The 19,666-nt window shown below is 43.6% G+C and overlaps 2 protein-coding genes across 3 annotated transcripts in view; both read right to left on the reverse strand.

The window, feature by feature from the left end:
* Positions 1-9,602, reverse strand: part of OIT3 (oncoprotein induced transcript 3) — a 33,091-nt gene extending 23,489 nt beyond the window's left edge. The window contains exons 1-3 of the mRNA XM_028729605.2: positions 9,232-9,602; positions 4,713-5,087; positions 1,689-1,799 (exon numbers count right to left, since the gene is read on the reverse strand). Of these exons, the coding sequence (XP_028585438.2) occupies positions 1,689-1,799; positions 4,713-5,087; positions 9,232-9,301 (556 nt within the window). The 5' untranslated portion in view covers positions 9,302-9,602. The remainder of the gene's footprint in view (positions 1-1,688; positions 1,800-4,712; positions 5,088-9,231) is intronic.
* A 6,900-nt stretch (positions 9,603-16,502) lies between these two features.
* The window catches only part of MCU (mitochondrial calcium uniporter), an 81,959-nt gene continuing 78,795 nt past the window's right edge, over positions 16,503-19,666 (reverse strand). Inside the window, exon 8 of one of the 2 annotated variants that reach the window (XM_028729603.2) lies at positions 16,503-18,469. In XM_028729603.2, the coding sequence (XP_028585436.2) occupies positions 18,464-18,469 (6 nt within the window). In that variant the 3' untranslated portion in view covers positions 16,503-18,463. Of the gene's footprint in view, positions 18,474-19,666 lie in introns of both variants that reach the window. The other variant, XM_028729604.2, reaches the window with a different exon arrangement.

Consider the following 19,666-nt stretch of genomic DNA (forward strand, 5'->3'; position numbering starts at 1 on the left):
TCAATGCTGTGGTGGGATTGCCAGACCCCAATCCGGCTAGATTCCCCAGGATCCTCAATTCGGAAACAGGGAATGCAGAAGGAAAACTTGAGAACGTGGGAAGGAGGAAGGCAATGGTTTTTGAAATATACCTGAAGTTGTTATTATGCAGAACTCAGGAAACTAATTAGGAAGGCGAGTAAGCCTCAGAGATCTCAGGCAGAAGAATGAGAGGATTGCATTAATAGAGTTTCCCTAATATATGCATTTTAATCCATGCTTATTTGCTGGAGAACTGCCTCACAAAACAAGGAGAAGTTGCCAATTTCAAATTGCAGCTGCGTTTCAGTTCACAGACTGGTTCATGAAGTGCAAATTAGGTATTATTATTATGAAACAGGCACTGCTGCTTCTTGCAAAGGAGGCAGGGCCAGCTGGGCACTCTTGGGAGCACTGCCTCTTTGGCTTCCACTGCTTCACCTTGCCACATGAATGGGCCAGCCCTGGTGGCTGCAGGCACATAAGAGACAACCTGACCCTGAGTGAGAGAGGACTTGAACAGATCAGCAGAGGAAAAGTCTCTAATGAGAGGCGGGCGTGTGCTGGGATTGTGAATATGTATGAGACTAGCTTTACACTAACCTTGAGATGTTATTTGGTCTTTGCAAGCAAAGCTGCTGCCCTTTGACTGGCTCTAAGCATTTACTGTCTGACACTGAGGTTTTAGATGCTTCCGCACAGTCTCCAAGATGCCAGGATAATTAAGCCATGGATGTAATCATGGCAGCATGGAAACAATGCGCAGCCCTCCTAACTAGCCCCTGAAATATTGCCTTCGTCCACTTTTATCCTCTGCAAGCTGAGATCTCTTTGGGTTTTCCAAGGGTGCAATAACAAACTTTAAGTGCAAACAGTTTGTGCTGGCTCAACACCCAGTTTAGTGATTGCACATTCATTGGGTTGGGGTTGCTGCAATTCAGTTTTGGTATTTGCTCTGGGCCAGTATGGACCGTATTTGAAAAGTCTGATCCAGCGCTGGAGCACAGCCACACTCTCCACTCCCCATATGGAGACAGCCAATCTGTTTGTGCCCTATGCGCATAGGACTTTACATATTTGGACTGTCCACATAGTACACTGGCTCTGTGGTTAGAGCAGATCTCCTGGATGCCTGTGCCCATGCTGCGCCAGAGAGAGGAAAGGCAGATTACTGGGAAAGCACCTAGTCCTTAAGAGAAATTGGTTTATTCCAACCTTTGACTATAGAACTGTTCCTATTCTGTATTTTGCACAGGTCTATTTACAAAGGATTTACAGTATGGGTAGCTAAGATTCACGACGCAGTGCATTTTTAATATATATATATATATTTTACTCCTATGTTCTTGTTTGTTTCCTAACTTTTTCCTCTTTATTTCTCTAGTGGTTGTTTTCCAGTCCATTCTCATACACTGATTATTCCCGATGGCTTGTATTTCCACTAGCAAATGGCAAGCATGACTTGTGAAAAGTCCATCCAACACTCTGAAACTGATCGTGAAAAAACAATGAACAGAATTATGAAACAGCAGAGGGGGAATCCTTCAGCTACTTGCTCATTTCTTCTCTCTCTCTCTCTCTCTCTCTCTCTCTCTCTCTCTCTCTCTCTCTCCACTGCCTTGATACTTCCCTTTTGCTTCTTTTGTCTCCTCTTCTGCGTCTTTCCTTACCAAGGCAGGTCTGTCCGTCAGGTCCCAATATTGTTCCTAAAGAGCATGTGCAGTCTCCAGTGTCCAAACAAGAGCCCCGGCAATCTATCATGTCACAGATGTCGTAGAAATCTGCAGAATTACAAAAGAGAAAAAGATACAGGAGTAAATCGTGCCCTCCCTAAAAGAGGGCAGGTGTTGCGGTGAGACCTGGAGACTGACCCCCTGTGCTGTGGGTGGGTTTGATTGGTTAGCCACAACACCCGATTGGTAGGTCACTCGATGTTGGGTTCAATCTGACCAATGGGGCGCAGTCCAAATGGATCGAGGGACCTATTTATACCCATGCACGTGACCCATGCACGGCTCATGCATTCGGAACACCTGCCCACCTCTCCCTATTTTCAGGGCATTGTGCTTTGACCTTGCTATGCCATTGTGTGTTGTCTGTTGTTGGGACAGGAGCACGGCAAGAATTTCCCCACTTGGCTGATTGGCTGTTGCCATTTGGGTTTTGCCTGCTGCGTAGCAAATCGTCACAATTTGTAGGGTTGCGGATAGGCACTGGTTCAGGTGATAGGGATGGGAGAACGCTCTCGCCATCCCTATGTGAAGGGTATTCTGTTAATGGAATCCAGGAACTCAACTGGTTTGGTCAACCCCTGAGAGGGGGCTGTGCCCATACCTGAGTCCAGAGGGGCATCTGGGTGGTGAACAGAGTCTGTACCCGGCTTTTCACCTTCCCAGGTGTTCACCCTTAGCTGACCTATGCTGGTGCCCTGGGTCAGCACTGCCTGCAAGGGTGCAGGGAACTAGTTGAACCAGAGCCTATGCAACCACTCACCTTCTGTAATCAATAAAGTTGTGGCCTAAATTCTGCCAAAAACCAAAACTAAAATTTGAGTCATCTGTGAATTTATTTAGAGGGGAGGTCTCTGGGTCTGAACACGCAATTACCTTCCATGTTCACAGTTACATTAATAGGGTGCAAGTGAAGGGCTGAACTAGATGCAACAGTGCTATGCTTGTATGTCTGAATCGGGCACTACAGCAGTAGATATTTGAAGATGGCTACCTTACCTCCTCTGTGTCTATTCTTATCCAGGCTAAGCATACCCAACTCCCTCAACCTTTCCTCATAAGGCTTCGTTTACAGCTCCTTTATCAACTTGGTCACCCTCCTTTGCTCACGTTCCAGCTTCTCAATATCCTGCTTAAATTGTGGTGGAAACAATTTTGTAACACGTTGAAAAGAATATTTCTGATGATATATTCTGATTATTCTGGGTTGTGTTGTTTTGTTTTCAGCAGGGATGATTCCTCAATATCAGTTGAAGCAGTTGGATTTGAAAAGCTCATCCAGCTGAAATTCTCTGACTGGTATGGCTATTAAAACACTGGTGCCCAAATACTGACCCTCCCTGAGCCACGGAGTCTGTATTGATTTGATTCTAGTACTGGCAAAACCCTTAATCTGTGCAGCAACAGTTTGAAAAGGTTTTGAGCATGAAAGGAGAAAATCAATACATTTGTCTTCAGGAAAACATTTTCCAAGGTGAGGCATTTTTTAAAGGTGACATACAGTTTGCATCTTTCGCATTCCTGATTTGCAGGAATCCCAAATAGCTCCAACATTTATTTGCAATAGAAATCCAGTTGTCAGTGCCTCGGGATTATTTAACAACTCACAGATTTTATGATTGGAGGCGATGGCTGAGGGCACGTTGTATGGCCTTGTGCATTGAATAAATCAAACTGACATGATCACTGTATCAAAGCCAGTCCGTGTGTATTTCACTTTCAAGGTAAGAGCCAGAACAGAAGGCTGAATTTGTCGTCAATGCAATAAAAATGATTTTTTATTATCTGGGAGGAAAGGAGTGTTTTATTCAGCTTTTAAGAAAATTAACTCCTTTCTTTTAAAGTGTCAGTTTAATTCAGTCAGTTGTACAAGAAATGTGTTCAGTAATAACATCTGTCAATTGAGAGCAGTGATACAGATTAGAAAATAGGCCAGTATTAAAAAAGTTACTTTAGGTGCTCTCGAAACAGGGATGAGAAATCTACTGCCCTCTGAGTGTTATGAGACTCTTAACTCTAACCAGTTCCAGCCAGCATAGTCAATGACCAGGGATGACGGGAATTGTAGTCCAGCAACATCCTAAGGAATTCAGGACAGGATATGTGATCCCTTACCATCCAAATTGTAAACACACAAACCCGGTGAGGTAGATTTCACTGAGAGCTAGGAAAATAACTTAGTGAGATTCATGGTTGGGCATCAATTTGAACCCAAGTCTTCTCCAGTTTAAGGGCAAACTGATAGCATGTTGGAGATCCATGATCAGATTTCATAGGAACAGACATCTTCCCAAGACACAAAGCAGATTTGTGTCTCAAATCTGCAGCAACTTATACACTTACAAAAAGAGCCAAAACAACAGAGCTGTATAAAACACACAAGACAGCTAAAAACAAGCAAACTATCTCATGAAGTAATCCAGCAATGCAAAAGCTTTCCTTAAAATGAAGGCCTTGGCCACACCTCCAGAAGTTCACAAGGGGATGAAGCCAGCTGCCCTTCTCTAGGAAAGAGTTCCAGCAAGAGGATGCCATTTCAGAAAGGCCTTTCTAGCCCCACCATAAAAAGGAGGCCTCCTCAGCTGATTGCAATGCACAAGGGGGAATTGTTTTCCAGAAGAAATAAATTACTAAAATAGATTTCTCAGTGATAAACTATAAATACCAATGAATAACGCAACAGGAAGCTATTAACTAGATTGCCTGGGGATGCAGAGATGAACTGGAAATCCAGCTTTAAATTGCTTGAGGAAGGTGGGGGAGCTTTGTTCTATATATTTTTTATATATGAATGAACACAGCTTTATATGAGAAGTCCCCACGGTGAAATCAACAATTGAACGAAGGGATTTTTCATACATGACAACATAGGTACCGTAGAACTTTATTTAAGTTGTAGGCATTATATTATATGCCCAAGGGGAACCCCTCTTTACAACTAAAGAAGCTTTGGGAGTCACTTACGGCCACAGTAGGCATGGAAGCAGACACTGGGCTTGGTTAACTGGTAGACATAATAGCCTCCTGGGCAGGCCTTGACCTCCACCGTTGTGTTCCACATGCAGCAGTTTCCATTGAAGGTTGCACAGGCCTGCCTCTGGACAATGCCGTCTGACTCCTGAGGGTGGCTACCATTTAGCCATATTGGAGCATGGGTACCACAGTGGTTTTCCGGGATGCAGAAGGTGGGCATGGCATCGCCAGCCATCCCAGTGAAGCGGTACCATTCCCCGTCCACATGGCTGTCACACTCGGGCTGGTCGTGAGAGCCGTTGAAGTGGTGTTCGGTGTTCCTCCAAGGTTCATTCAGACTGATGTAGGCAGAGCAAGGATCAAGAGCTGCAACATGGAAAGAGCAAAAGAACAATAGTATACAGGCCAAGAATATGCGGGGAAAGCCTGGTGAAACGAAGATTAGCAAAAGACAAATAATCAGTCGCCTAAGGCAGAGAGGGCCAAATTCTGTATTTTGGAGCGCATTATATCCTCCACACAACAACTCAGACCCAGGACTGACCTTTGATTCAGAGTCACAAACTGTCCTCAACCTCATTGTACAGCTGATACCCACAAAGCAGGAAACTCTTCTCCCTTGCAGAGCATGCGCACTCCAGCGCAGCCTCCCATTTACAAGTTGACACCCATTAAGTTGCACATTGCAAACAATTCCATTAAAAGAGATGCAATCCTCTCTCCCTTTATATACCCAGCCAATCGCTGTGCTCTGCAGGAGAGAGAACCCCCTGCAGATAACATCTCATCAGGAGGTCCATTCTGTACAATGTAGGAATCCGGCCTTTATCATGAGAGCACCTCCCCTTCAAACGTGCCTCCTGTTAAACATCTCTTGTCCTTTTGGTGCCTGCTGAAGGTCTCTCTTTTTAAACAAGCCTTTTGTTCCAGTCTGTGTCTATGTTGCAATTGGCTTATATATATGTATATATATTTGCTGTAATTGTTTTTGTAGGGTTTTGTTGTTGTTAAATCATTTCAAGATACTTTAATGCCACACATTCCCCCCTCCCCTTCCTTAGCAAACCATTATTATTTTATTATTTTATTGAACTTAGTTAAAATTTAGTAGGGGCTCTGAGGGCTGCATAAAATGATCTCACGTACTGGATCTAGCCATTAGATTTATTTCCCATTTAAGGAGTGGGACACCCCACCAAACACCTTTTTTAATTCCCTACAATGGTCTGCTCTTGGGTTGATGTAGTTTTCTGGCTCTGCTAGGGGAGTGGATGTTGAGAAACAATGAAGGAACCTAGGACCCTGCAGATTTGCGGCTATTGCCAGCACACACCCCTGCTGAAACCCCACCCCCTGTGAAGCACCCATGACGGTGGAAAGTTCCTAGGGAGGAATCCCAGCAGTGGGCCTGCTTTTCCAATGGCACCTGAGATGGCTTTCCAGGAACCACAGTATTTCATCCTAAACGTTTTAATCAAATAATACCTTTGGGTACCAAAGGCTACTCTTGTGACCTGGGACTATTTTCCAGCAAAGCAATGTCATCCCCTACCCCACCCACCACTATATTTTAATTTTAAAACTTATCATATTTTACAAAGGGGGCTTTATAGTGCTGGCCCACAGTGCTGTTAACTTGCACTTAGAAATTGTCTTGCAATGTCTCTGCCTCATCCTGGGAGGCTGACTTCTCTGTCACCTTTCCTTGCCCTGGCATATACATTGGGCCCTTCCTCTTCATTCTCTGGCTTGCCTCCTGCCAGTAAGAAGAGATTAAAATAGGTCTCTAAGCTGCTGTTTCTTTGTGTCTGTGCTTTCTGCTAAGCAGAATGGTGCTCTCCTTGACAATGGTTCATGAGAGTGGCTTTGATCTCCCCAGTTCAGAGCAGAACACTTGACTCGCGCTGCCATCGGGCCCAATGACTTGCAGTTCTCCCTCACCTTGCAAACCAATTTTCTACATACTTTCTGTTCCCTAGTATTTAAAGGTCTTCATAGATCTTAAAGACCAGCCCTGGTCCTTATTATGTTAATAATTTGCTTAGAGTTTCACACACACACACACACACACACACACACACACACACACAGCAAAAAATGATATTCAAAACATGATAAAATATATATAAAACCAAAAATGAAAACTGCAATAACTAAAACAGAATACAACAGCACCAATCCTTTTATAGCCAAGGAAAGGTCTTGCATATAGGAATACTTTCAGCTAGCGGTGGAAAGAATATAACGTGGTGACTTGGTGGATCTCAGTAGGCACCGAAGCCTAGAGGGTGTGGATGCCACCACAGAAAAGGACCTCCTGCATGTTCCAAGCAACCTCCTTCTCCCTCTGATCTGCAGGTCTGGAAAGGACCTCACGGGAGGCTAGTTTCTTAGGGATGCAGGGCCCAGATGTTTTAAAGGTGATACACAGTACAAACCTGAGAGCTAACCACAGTCAGCACAGAATAGATATGACGAAAGTGGTGCTACTTTCCTTGTGACCCTTCTTCATAAATGCACCACAGTTCTGCACCAGGTAAAGCTGATGAACTACCTTCAAGGGCGGGTTCTTTCCATGCCCTCCATCTCTGCTTGTGTCTCCTGTTGCAATAAGGTTCTCCTAACTGGATGATGGTGAGATATCTCATTTAAGCACCATCTATTTACTGATCATGCACAAGTGCTGTTGCCTGCAGTGGGAGCTTTGTGTATGTACAAAGGGCATCTGAGTCAACCTGTTCCTAAGAAGCAGGATTTCATAGAGATTTAAAGTGGAAGCCGCCAGAGAGAAGAATGTAATAAAAATATTCATTTCACTTTTCATCAGGCCTGTATTTAATCTCCCCCCAGCACCTTCTGCAGTGAAAGTTTGCAGCTTAAATCTTTGCATATATTTAACACCTGATTAAGCACCAGTTAACCATGACTGGTCAGGTCCACCATTAAAGCAGGATTTATGCTAATATTTTTCTGACTAAGGCAAATCCATTACTTTTCACTATCCTCACTCTTAAAGAAGGCAATTGTTCTGGCTTAGGCACACAGCAAAACTGAACAAATCGAGTTTTTCTACCTTTTGATGCCTTATTTCCCACTGGGCTTCTCCTGCTACTGTTGCATTATTTAACCCAAATTTTAGGAATTCTGCAATGTCTGTAGCACCATTTGAAAATAAGAATATGCATTTTAACCTAATGAGAAAACGACTTGGACACAGACGAACTGTGATTGCTGACTGTTTATTCTTGCTTCACTTGCCTGTGATTATAGATATTGCAGTGGCTGCAATTCACACTCATAAGAATTAATGGACACGTTATGCAGGAGAATCCACAATTGATCTCCTGGCTTAAAAAAAATAAAATCCACCTTGGAATGCAGCTCTGTGTATGTGTTTCTCTGTGTCTGTGCTTATGACATTTTCTTAATCAAAGTCAACATACACACAAACACACCATCCACAGATGTTCTTGCTCCATGGTGGGAAAATACACAAAGCAATCATATAGCCAACATTGTGTGATGGTTTGAATGTTAGGCTCTCGGTGGATCCAAGAATGGGGTGTTGGTATCTGTTTGAATTTTACCTCCTGCCACAGGAATTTCTCAACATCACTACCACATTTGAAGTTATGCCTCAGAACCCAAATTAAGAATTTGGTGTCCCATGCATACCTGTGATTCAAAGTCCACCACGGAGCAGATTCTGTCTTAGTGGTGAATGGGAGCATGATAATCTCTTCTACAGATGCTGAGAAATTGCGAGACATCCAAGGATGTTGGCCAACTTGAATAATTTGCTGGCTCAGTGAAACTGTTCTTCTTCTCTATCCTTAAGCCCCAAATGCCCAAGATCAGATTTGTGAGGGGGTGGCACAGGGATGCAGGTGGAGGAGAGGAAGGAGAAGCCTTCAAAGTTTTTATGACAACGCCATGACGGTTTAGATTGGGGGGTGGGGGATATTTCGATTTCTTGAAAAGAATCGTATTTCATTTTCTTTCTCACAAGCAGAATACATTTCATCTTAGGACTTTTGTAGTCCTTTGGGAAAGGTGTAGGATATGGTTGGTTCTCCCTTGCATGAAACAGAGAAGCAACTTAGAATCCAAGGCAGTAACTGTATCATTTTTAACCCAGCCTTCGGACAGGGTACATCAAATATAAAAACAAAACTACAATATAATCATTCTGATCAAAAGCATGTAAAGTCAACCAGTATAGCCTCTAAAAAAAGAAAAAGAAATTTAGGATTTAGGTTTAGGTGCCTGTGAGATTTACAGGGCAAACATAATATTTGGGGGAAGGCTCACATTTTCCCACCAGTAAGAAATTCAGGGCAAAGAGTGTTAGAGGAAATGCAAGATCCTTTTGCAATTGAAATGCAGTGCTAACTCTGGACTATGTTCACTACAGCTCAGTTTGGCTGGAAAAAGACCTAAAAGGAGGGCAAAGTCACTGCAAGAACACTGACTGCCAAAGTGTCTAATAAATGGCTTTGCGTCTACTTACCCACTGTGTTCTCCTGCAAGGGCTGTGCTTTAGCATGGAGGTACAAGGACAAAATGAGAAACAGGAACATCCCCCTCGGACCAAGGCCACGTGCTCTGTCAAAATAATCCCTTTTCAGCACGCAACGTGGGTTCACCTGTATTCTCTCTCTCTCTCTCTCTCTCTCTCTCTCTCTCTCTCTCTCTCTCTCTCCTTGACACACCAAATGGGTTCTGGAGTCCTGAAGCAAGCTCACATGAAGAGAGAGTCTGTTAAGGGTCCTGGAGGTTTTATCAGAGGAAGAGGCTGTAAGGAATGCAGAGCCCAACTGCAGCCTTGACCTGCCCCATAGCAGCTCTGCCTTTCAGAGTCAAAGAGGGTTATTTCCCCCACACGCAGATGCATTCATTTTGTTTCCAAGCCCATCCTCTGATTGTTTTCTTGTCCAAGTGCCCTATAGTGACACACCTGCTATCTTATCTGGAAAGACCACTGAGGAAGGGAGACCCAGGCATCCTGTGGAGATGTGGGAAGAAAGGAAGATGGCTCCTAGCTATCATCTCCTTCTTATTTTTTTTCTGTTTCCTGTCATGAGGAAAGGACAAGCAAAGTGTCTTAATCAGAGGAAATAGGAGAGCAAGAGACAATGAGACTTCAACCCCCCCCGCCCCCCGCCTGCCAAAATAGAGCAAAACAGACCATACTCTGAGACCAACTTACCACTGAGGGAGGCTAGCGGGATGCCATACTAAGGTCCCTTGCCCCCCTTCAGGGCTGAACAGCTGGGCGAGGCACCCACACTTTCACAGATGAAAGGAGAGACACTCTTGGGCCCTTGTTGACACAGCTCTGTTTTCTGAGCCTCTACACTTCCAGCTATTAACTCAGTGCTGTGCATTCTTCTTCATTTGCTGTTATAAATTTCTGAGGCAGGGGTAGCAGGTGTTCATAAACAGCATAATAGGGGTGCATTGTTGTTGTTTAATTGAAAGATTGTTTCATAATTTTTTTACCTCAAAATGAATTTGTGGCTTGACATATTATATATGTAGCAGCAGCAAATGAAGCATCTTCAGCAAGGTTTACTTGTTCAGCCACACCGGGGGAAGGTCAGTCTGCCTATTTTATGGAGTACACTAAGGGCAAATCAAAATGTTACTCGTGGCTCTCATTCTAATGTCTTCTCCATTTAGCAAAAGGGGTGTGAGAAGGAAGGTCAAAGTTCTTTCGGCACAACCATTAGAAAGTGTTCTTGGTCTCTAATGAGTGTGCAGTAAGAACGTCAGCGCTCAGCGTTCAAAAGATAAAACTCCCATTGAAAGGGCACCCGTACAGCCAGCCAAGGGAAGTTATGTGTTGTTGGAGGCTGATATAGTCTTCGTTTTAGGATCAAATAAAATAAAAAATGACAACTTTCAGCTGAATTTCTGATCTGAAGCACGCACACACATAAAATGTTATTTCTCTTCACTGCCTGCCCCAGCTCATGCTTGATGGCTGGTATTATTCATTTTGACTAGTTGTATCTCTGTAGTAACTACAGGGTAGTTGATCAATTGAGAAACCCTTAGAATAAGAGGGGTCAGCAGCCTCTCGTTTGCCCAATCTCGAAGACAAAAACTGTGCAGAAACGTTGCCCTCCATCACCCGCTGATGGTGAGATTCCTAGCCTCCAGAGATTTCTCTGCCAGATTTAAGGATTGGCCTTTCAGTTACTTGCTTCAGAATAAGCACAAATGTACTTCTGTCAAGAGCTCTTCTATCACGCCTCCTTGAAACTGGCCAGTGCCTCAGACTGTCCTTGGATCCACTTTATTCATTTATATCCTGTTGGTTCAAGATAGTGCAACAGCACATTAAAACATACATAAAACAGAACATTAAAAACAACCGCAGTTTCACAGTGCCTCTCTACCAGAGACGCACAACCATTTTCTGGCATCCATCTTAATTGTCATGATTTGCTGCATCTATACAGCCAATTGAAGGAACTTTGCCAGCCTCGTTTTCGCTATCCCGTTTTGCATAAACAATGTGAGGTTTTCACCTTCTGTATTCTTCCACATTGGTTCAGGAGAGGGAAATGTGAGAAACAGCACTTTGCTGCGGCTCTATTTCAGGCCACCAAGAACCAGCCACATGTGGCAAGGCCTTGCCGCCAGTCAACTGAAGGTTGCATATCCCAGATAAGTTTGGACATGCTTCTAAGATTGATTGCTGGGGGTCAAGGAGCTAGGAAGACCTTATTTTGGTAAACAAGTTCCACTGGGGATTTATGATCTCATATTCTATCCAGGCAAAAGTTAAAAATATACATGAATAAAACCACCTGCCTTTAACTGAGACACTACTAAAACCAAAGATGGATACAAAGAAAAATTAATCCAAAGCAAAAGAGTGCTGAGGCAGCAAAGCAGAAAAATGGATAAAATAAGAGAAACCATTAGCAGATAAGTTATGGAATTGGGAAATAAACTCAACTCTCTTAACAATCTCACCTCAATGCCCCATCCTTATACTTTATTATGGAGGTTGTGGATATATTCATACCCTCCAACATTTCTCTGATGAATATAGGGACGCCCCATTTCATAATGATAAATTTAACTATTTATACCCCCACACATCTTACTGGGTTGCCCCAGCCATTCTTGGCAGCTTCCAACATATAAGAACAATAATAAAACATTAACATTTTTTTTTTTAAAAAAACATATAAAAAAACTTCTCCATACAGGATTGCCTTCAGATGGCTCAGAGGTAGGATACCTCCCTCCAACATTTCTCCAATGAAAATAGGCACATCCTAAGGAAAAGTGGGACATTCTGGGATCAAATCAGAAACCAGGATGGCTTCTCCAAATCAGGGACATCCCTGAAAAATAGGGACACTTGGAGGGTCTGGATACATCACAGTTTTACCTCTAACATTTTAGCCTTAAACTTTCTGTGGTCTTCTGGATGTGGGTAAAGGTAAAGGTAAAGGGACCCCTGAGCATTACGTCCAGTTGTGGCCGACTCTGGGGTTGCAGCGCTCATCTCGCCGAGGGAGCCAATGTGGCCAACATGACTAAGCCACTTCTGGCGAACCAGAGCAGCGCACGGAAACACTGTTTACCTTCCCGCCGGAGCGGTACCTATTTAGCTGCTTGCACTTTGACGTGCTTTCGAACTGCTAGGTTGGCAGGAGCTGGGACTGAGCAACGGGAGCTCACCCCGTCACAGGGATTTGAACTGCTGACCTTCTGATCAGCAAGTCCTAGGCTCTGTGGTTTAACCCACAGCGCCACCCGTGTTTTAAATGTACCCCCCCATCAATTGGTTTTTATGTCGTTTGTTGGTTGGTTGGTTGGTTGGTTGGTTGGTTGGCTGGCTGGTTGGTTGCTTTGAGCTGCCTTGGGCAAGATAAAGTAATTGGTATTATTTATTAAATAATACTAATATTATGGGATGTACCCATCAGTAGGCTGCCCACACAGAGATAGCATGAGAGGCAAAAGGAGTGATGAAGAAAGGGAGGTCAAAGTAGCGCAGCCTATCAACAAGGCTTTTTTCGGCTGGAACTCACCAGAACTCAGTTCCAGCACATCTCAGGTGGGCGCCATTGCCATTATAAGAGAACAAGGGAGGCATTCATTATGAGTTCTGGCACCTCTTTTTCTAGAGAAATAGCACTGCCTATCAAGCACAATAGGAGTCACCAATAGAGAGCAGGCTGCATATATAATTTCTTGCAGAAGGCTGTACCTGGGAAAGGAGAAGGGCTTCCTTGGTATTTATTGAAAGGTTACTTTTTGTCACAACCACAGAGCAAAGAAGGAAAGGTGGACAGGAAGCTATAATTCCAACAGAGCTTTAAACACCCTGAAATGGAATGTTTGCCTGAATATTAATCATTCACAAATGTATTAGATCAATGCCACATAATAATAAAAAATCCTGGAATCAGGTATCTTCAGATCACAGCCATGAAATGAAACATTTTGCTGATTTTAATTGTAGGCAAGGAGCCAAGTCGGGGGAAAGATTGCTGGAGATGGGAAAACAGCCACATTGACACGTTTGTGTACATACCTCTCTGCAAGTAATCTCACCAAAGGCGTAGTTCTCACTGAGGTGGAAATCTGTGTTTCAGCTGGAACACTTAACAGGAAATGGTTCTCATGTAACAGAATGCTACTACATACATAAATGCATATAATAAATATGTCAGTTTAAGACTGGAGTCAAGGTTCTCACATGTTGGCTCATGCTCCACAGTGCTAGGAAACTGGAAGCCAAGTCCTTAGCAGTGGTCCATGATCGGTAATGTGCAATTTCATAAACTGGGCTTGCCTACACCTTAGTTGCACACCCACAAATTCCCTTGGCCTTTTAAACCCATATCTCAATGGGGAGGATGGATGCCTGGGACCAAGTGACGACACCTCTCACTATCCTGGTCTTGTATTGCATTATGAAGCACTTGAGCCTTACTGTACTGCTAAAGGAATCCTCCTGTGAGCTGGGCAATGCTGGTTTGTTGCTTATACCTCTAGCCGGCATGATAGGTTGCACACTGGGAGATGGAGGTCTCCTTAGATGTAACAGTGGCCATTTTTCCTAGCATTATTCTGCTTGATGGTGCAATTTGTAACATAAGGGGAAGGAGGGGAGTGCCTGCGTTGGCACAACTGTTGCACAATTGCCGTGTAGGGGAGTCATGCTGCACCTCAACTATCCGGCTATTGCTGCCCTGCAACCTTTCCATATGAAAGCCCCTGGATGGGAGAGAATTCTGGAGCACCCAAGGAAGTACTAAAATGTGGGTCTGAGACAGCACACTCTGTACTTCTCAGCCAGATCCCTCTCAGTTTACTCAGAGAGTAGCACCAGCTTCTGGCTAGCCAGCTCTCCCTGGAATCAGAACAGTCTGTGCCTCTCTTATCAACTCCCATGGCCTGTAGCATGAACCAAACAACCTAGGCACATGGGTGATTACCAGAATCCTAAAGTTTGGCATTAACGTCAGACCCCAGCAGCCAAATTATATGACGTTTTATTGAGAACAAAAAAGGAAGAGGACAAATGGACAAAACAGATTGAAAATAAAAGGAGCTGACCAATGCTGACCTAGTTAGTTACAAACCTGTGTCTGGTCTTCTCATGAGTAACACAGCAAAGGTGGCCAGTTGCAGGTTTTTCTGATGGTCAATGAAGATGGATCCTACGATGGAATGTAAAGGGCAAAAGGCAGCTCTGTTTTTAAGGACTTTCTCACCAACAATGGATTGAGTGACAGCTGGAGGTTTTAAATATCAAAGCACAGGTCACGTTTGGCCAGGTAGTGCAGGGGTAGGCAACCTAAGGCCCGAGGGCCAGATGCAGCCCAATCGCCTTCTCAATCTGGCCCACGGATGGTCAGGGAATCAGAGTGTTTTTACATGAGTAGACTGTGTCCTTTTATTTAAAATTCATCTCTGGGTTATTTGTGGAGCCTGCCTGGTATTTTTACATGAGTAGAATGTGTGCTTTTATTTAAAATGCATCTCTGGGTTATTTGTGGGGCATAGGAATTCATTCATTTCCCCCCCAAAAAATATAGTCCTGCCCACTACATGGTCTGAGGGACAGCCCACGGCTGAAAAAGGTTGCTGACCCCTGAGGTAGTGTGATACTTGCTAAGAGTTGTGGAGACTGTAGACACCCCCTGGGGTAGGTGAAGATGGTTTTCGCTGATGTAAAACCCCACTGCATTTTCTTCAACTTCCTGCTTGACAGAACCAATCCTGGGTTTGTAGATTTAGGAATTGGGGCTGGAAATAGGTGCCTGGGCGCTCTGGCAAAATGGAGGGGAAGAGAGCAAGGCTTTTCTTCACAACAACAATGAAAAATGTTGAAGCAGCTTTTGAAAACAATTCACCTGCTTCACAGATTTTAAAAGAGGCAACAAAAAAAGGTGTATCTTGGTAATGTGGAGGTAGGTCATGTACTGGTTTTGAGCAGGTTTTGGCTGCTTATTCATTTATTTTTCAGTGCATTTGTGGGCCAGTGCTTTTTCCTTCCTCTAAAAGCCACTTCCAGGGAAGATCAAGTTAAACAACTGAACTCGCAGATCTTAGCTCACACATCCTTTCTGTCGCAGAGAGGTGTTGGGAGTGTGTAATTTGAAGCAAAGATGTGTTATGGTGGAAGACAGTGTTTAATCTTATTGCTTCCTTGTCTATTATATCCCCCTAAAAGCATCTCAGGTTCCTAAACAACTCCAGATGTCTAGCACGGTGGAAATCTCAACAGTGTAGGTAATAAACGAATATTTTTCACTTGTTTTGAATTTGGCACTGCAACATGACGGGCAAGGGTTTTCCTGACATCCAATCTTATAGTAGTCATTTGCAGATTGGTACGGTGGGAGACACTTTCTTGACCTCGCAGCCGTTGAGTTGGCTGGTGCTTCCTGGGAGGACCAAGGTAGCATCGAGGTCAGTGTGGTGCAAATGCATCTGCCAATCTGGTGCTCCTTCTGCACCAGCCACCACCCTCCTTCCTTCTCCTGGTAAGTAGCAGCAACTCACCTGTCAGGACATCAGGTCAGCACCTACATCCTACCACACCATCTGCCTTTGACCGTAGAGCTGTACAGAAGCCTCCTCTGAGATCAGCAGGCATAAGGAAGGTGCAGGTTGATAGAACAAGTCCCCGCTACCACTGTTAGGGGGTGGGGAACTTCAGGTGTTGCTGAGTCACAACTTCCATCATCCCTTAATGGTTGTGATTCCTGCATTGCAAAGGTTCGACTATATCAGACCATTGAGGTCCCTTCCAACTCTTATGATTATATGACTCTAAGTTCAACAACAACTGGAGAGCAACAGATTCCTCACCCATGGGTTAAGTTAAGCTTCTGTATCTCAAGTTTATGGTCAAAGCTATATTGCAGGGCATTCTTCTTTACTGCCATTCCAGGCAAGAATGATATCTATCAGTTGAGGAAAAGTCTGCCTGTTACAACAGAGATTATACTGCATACGGGAAATGGTGTGCTTATGTGATGATCACTGGCATACAGGTCGTCAACTCCATTTACATAAGAGGTACAATCGCTGAGAATGTACCGCCACATACTGTGATCTATTGGATGAATGTTGTTTCCCAGACAGAACTACCGTCCCTGTATGATTTTTGTAAAGCATGAGACATCTTGGTTTGGGCTTATCCATAAATGAAAGAGGCCCATACAGGCTGCCAGGCAAAAGTTAGCAAACAACGATTCACTCCTTTCAACTGGGAAGAAATCAGTTTCAACACAACAGTTCAAAAACTGAATAGTTATTTATTGTTCCAGAAGTACATTGCTCTTTTATACATATTTAATAAATGATACAGGATTTTACACATGTTCAGTATTTTACTTTATTTTTTAAGGACTTTTTCTCCATGCCCCTCCCTCGCCCCAAACACACATAAAATGTTCCTCTACAGGACTGCTTATCTTCTTCCTTTTTTAAAATGCTGCATACAAAGAGGATAAAACAGGTTTGTTTTTGTTTTTGTTTTTTTAAAAAAAAACCAATGAAAATCAAAAATCAAAAATGTAATTGAGAACAGAAAGACAAAGGTGGGGGGAGAGAGAGAGAAAGAAAGAAAAAACACCTTGGAACATGCATCGATTCAGTCCAACATGCCATCGAGTGAGAGGAGGCAGCAACGGTCCCGTCTGCATTTCCACATCTGCAAGGCACCTGGCGTCTGGTTTATATTTATTTTGTACACTTTAAAACATGGTTTCTCCAGAAAGTGGGAGCCTCTCGCCTTGACACAGTGAGAAGTAGTGAACTGAAAGGAAACACCCGGCCTTTCTGCGAATTAAGCTTAGAGCCCTTCTGCAGCTTCCATCCTGTCTCCACAGTATTTATCACAGGATGATAAGAAAAGGCTGATTCCACTCCATGCAGGATGCAAGATCCGCTCAAGGGAGGGGGGGGGGGCGGAACCGCCCAGTTGGTTTGCAAGAAGTGGAGGGTGATGGAGTGCCATTTCCTCAACTTTTAAAATAATAACAATAATAAAAAAGGAGTTTGCAATCTGCTACTCCGCAGAAACCCTGGCTCCTAGGCACCGGGGCGTTCTTTTTAAAGCTACCAAAGAAAGAGAGGGCTTGTGAACCAATGTGGAACTCTGTGGTCTTCTGCTGCAGGCCTTTGACAAAGTCTCCAGACCAGGTGACTTCATGAAAGACACATCATTCACTCCGCTATGCAAACATCACATTTAATTATACCTGTCCTAATGCTTTTCTGTAAAGAGTCATGGTTTTGAGTCAAGTACCCAATTTGATATATATTTAAACCAACCTTTGTGATTTGATTAATCCAGGTCGCTACCAGATTCTGGGGTGGAAAGAGTAGGGGGAGACTTCCCTCCCTTAAGACTGAATATGAAAAATTCTGTCATGCAATATCACCATTTATATCTAGAAGTACAACCAGGGCAGTGGGACATGTTCAAGTTTAAGAATGTAGGAAGTCATTCAAAGTGTCAATTATCAAACGTTCAGGGCAAGGGTTATTCCGCTTGTGATATTGATAAAACTGATTATAGTGATGTAATCATCCCATAAAGGAGAAAGTCTGCTTCGTTTTCTTTTAAAGTAAAAAGCAGTTTCACATGAAGGTTACAAAAGAGACACACTAGGTCCAATCTAGAGTGCATGTAGGGCCAATTGGATTGGCAGCCATAGCTTCATAAGATGGTGCTTTCCCCCCTTCTTCTTCACTTTTTTTGATGCACTGTTATTATTTATTATTGGTATTTTGAAAGAGGAGAAGTCTTTTAAAAAGCTGAGCAGGCTGCTGGTGCATCATCAAGAGGCAGACACTGCAAAGCCGGAAAAATATGCCCCCTATACATTCTGTTTATGAAATGCCGACTTTTTTATATATATTTTCATCCAGGAAGAAAGAACGTTTAAATGTGACGGTATTTGTCAAGCCCTTTGAAAAGACTTAACATCCCACAATGCCCGATCTTCTCGTTGAACACACTGACCCCTCTCCCCAGCCATGGTCCTTGTTCTGCTTTGAATGATTAAAAAGCCCTCCACCCCCGCAAGACCTCCCAGCTTCCACCAGCAATGCTTTAATTAAAGAGGCGAGAGCTATGAACCGTTTTGCCAAGTCTGCCAGGGTTCAGAGGACCTGGGCTGGTCAGTCTTTATCGCTGATTTGTCGGACAGGCAAATGCACCTGCAAGGGGTCTCGAAGCCTCTTAAGATCTAATTCTGCCTGAAAATTAAGGGGGGAGAAAGCCATAAGAACCACATTTCGCCACAATGTGCTGAAATATACCCCTCCAGATGTTGCGGAATGACAAGTCCCCTCAGTCACAGCCAGTTGTCAGGAATGAGGGCTTCTGTACCTCAGTAACATCTGAGGGGGTTAAAGGTTAAGGCCTCCTGCTGTAAGGTAATGTGATCTCTTTATTGCTGAGGCTATAACTCATAGAAATTTTATGAAAAATAAGTAGATGATACCATCTGAACCAACATCATTCAGCGCGGACACTGAGGTCTGGCTCCAAGGGCCTTCCGGCGGTTCCCTCACTGTGAGAAGTGAGGTTGCAGGGAACCAGGCAGAGGGCCTTCTCAGCGGTGGTGCCCGCTCTGCGGAAGCCCTCCCATCAGATTTCAAGGAAATAAACAACGTTCTGACTTTTAGAAGAAATCTGAAGGCAGCCCTGTTTAGGGAAGTTTTTAATGTTTGATGCTTTATCGTGTTTTTAATATTTGGTTGGGAACCGCCCAGAAACCTAGCCAGATGGGTTTATTAAAAATTTTTATATTATTATTATTATTATTATTACACAAGCACAATATTTATATGATTATTTACATATATCCAATTGAAATAAAAAATACCCAGCCCTAATTAAGTGCAATAATCCCCCTCCAAGTAGACTGAGCACTTAACCCCAAAGATTTAGCAATTTCAGTTGCAGCAACTGCGAAGTCAGTAACTTCCAAAGTGGCAGAAAAAATGGATTATCCCTCTCCTAGAGATCACACGCACCTCCCACCAGATAATGCTTATTTCCTGTATACAACGAACAACACTGCATTCTATAGAATCCAAGATTAATGTCAGGGGCAGAAAGAACAGCATTCACAAATGTAAGAAGGCTTGCCAAGTCTGTTTAAAAAAATGCTGGCAAGCCCGACACTAATAGGGTCAAGGTATCAGATGTGCAGCCCTGGTGTTAAGAGGAAGAGCCCTCAATTGGGCCAATTCTAAAGTTCGTTGGAATTATAGACCATGGTAGAGGTGGTTTTACTGACTAGACTGGGGAAATGATGGACAGCTGGCAACTCTAAAATCAGATACAATCCTAGTGCCAGCCCCTGACTATTTCCTCATCCCTACTCTTGTTCTCTTCTTCTATAAACATCAGTGAGCCACCCAAGGGAGTCCCACAAACTCAC

Source organism: Podarcis muralis, chromosome 6 (genome assembly GCF_964188315.1).
Source record: "Podarcis muralis chromosome 6, rPodMur119.hap1.1, whole genome shotgun sequence".
Lineage (NCBI taxonomy): Eukaryota > Metazoa > Chordata > Lepidosauria > Squamata > Lacertidae > Podarcis > Podarcis muralis.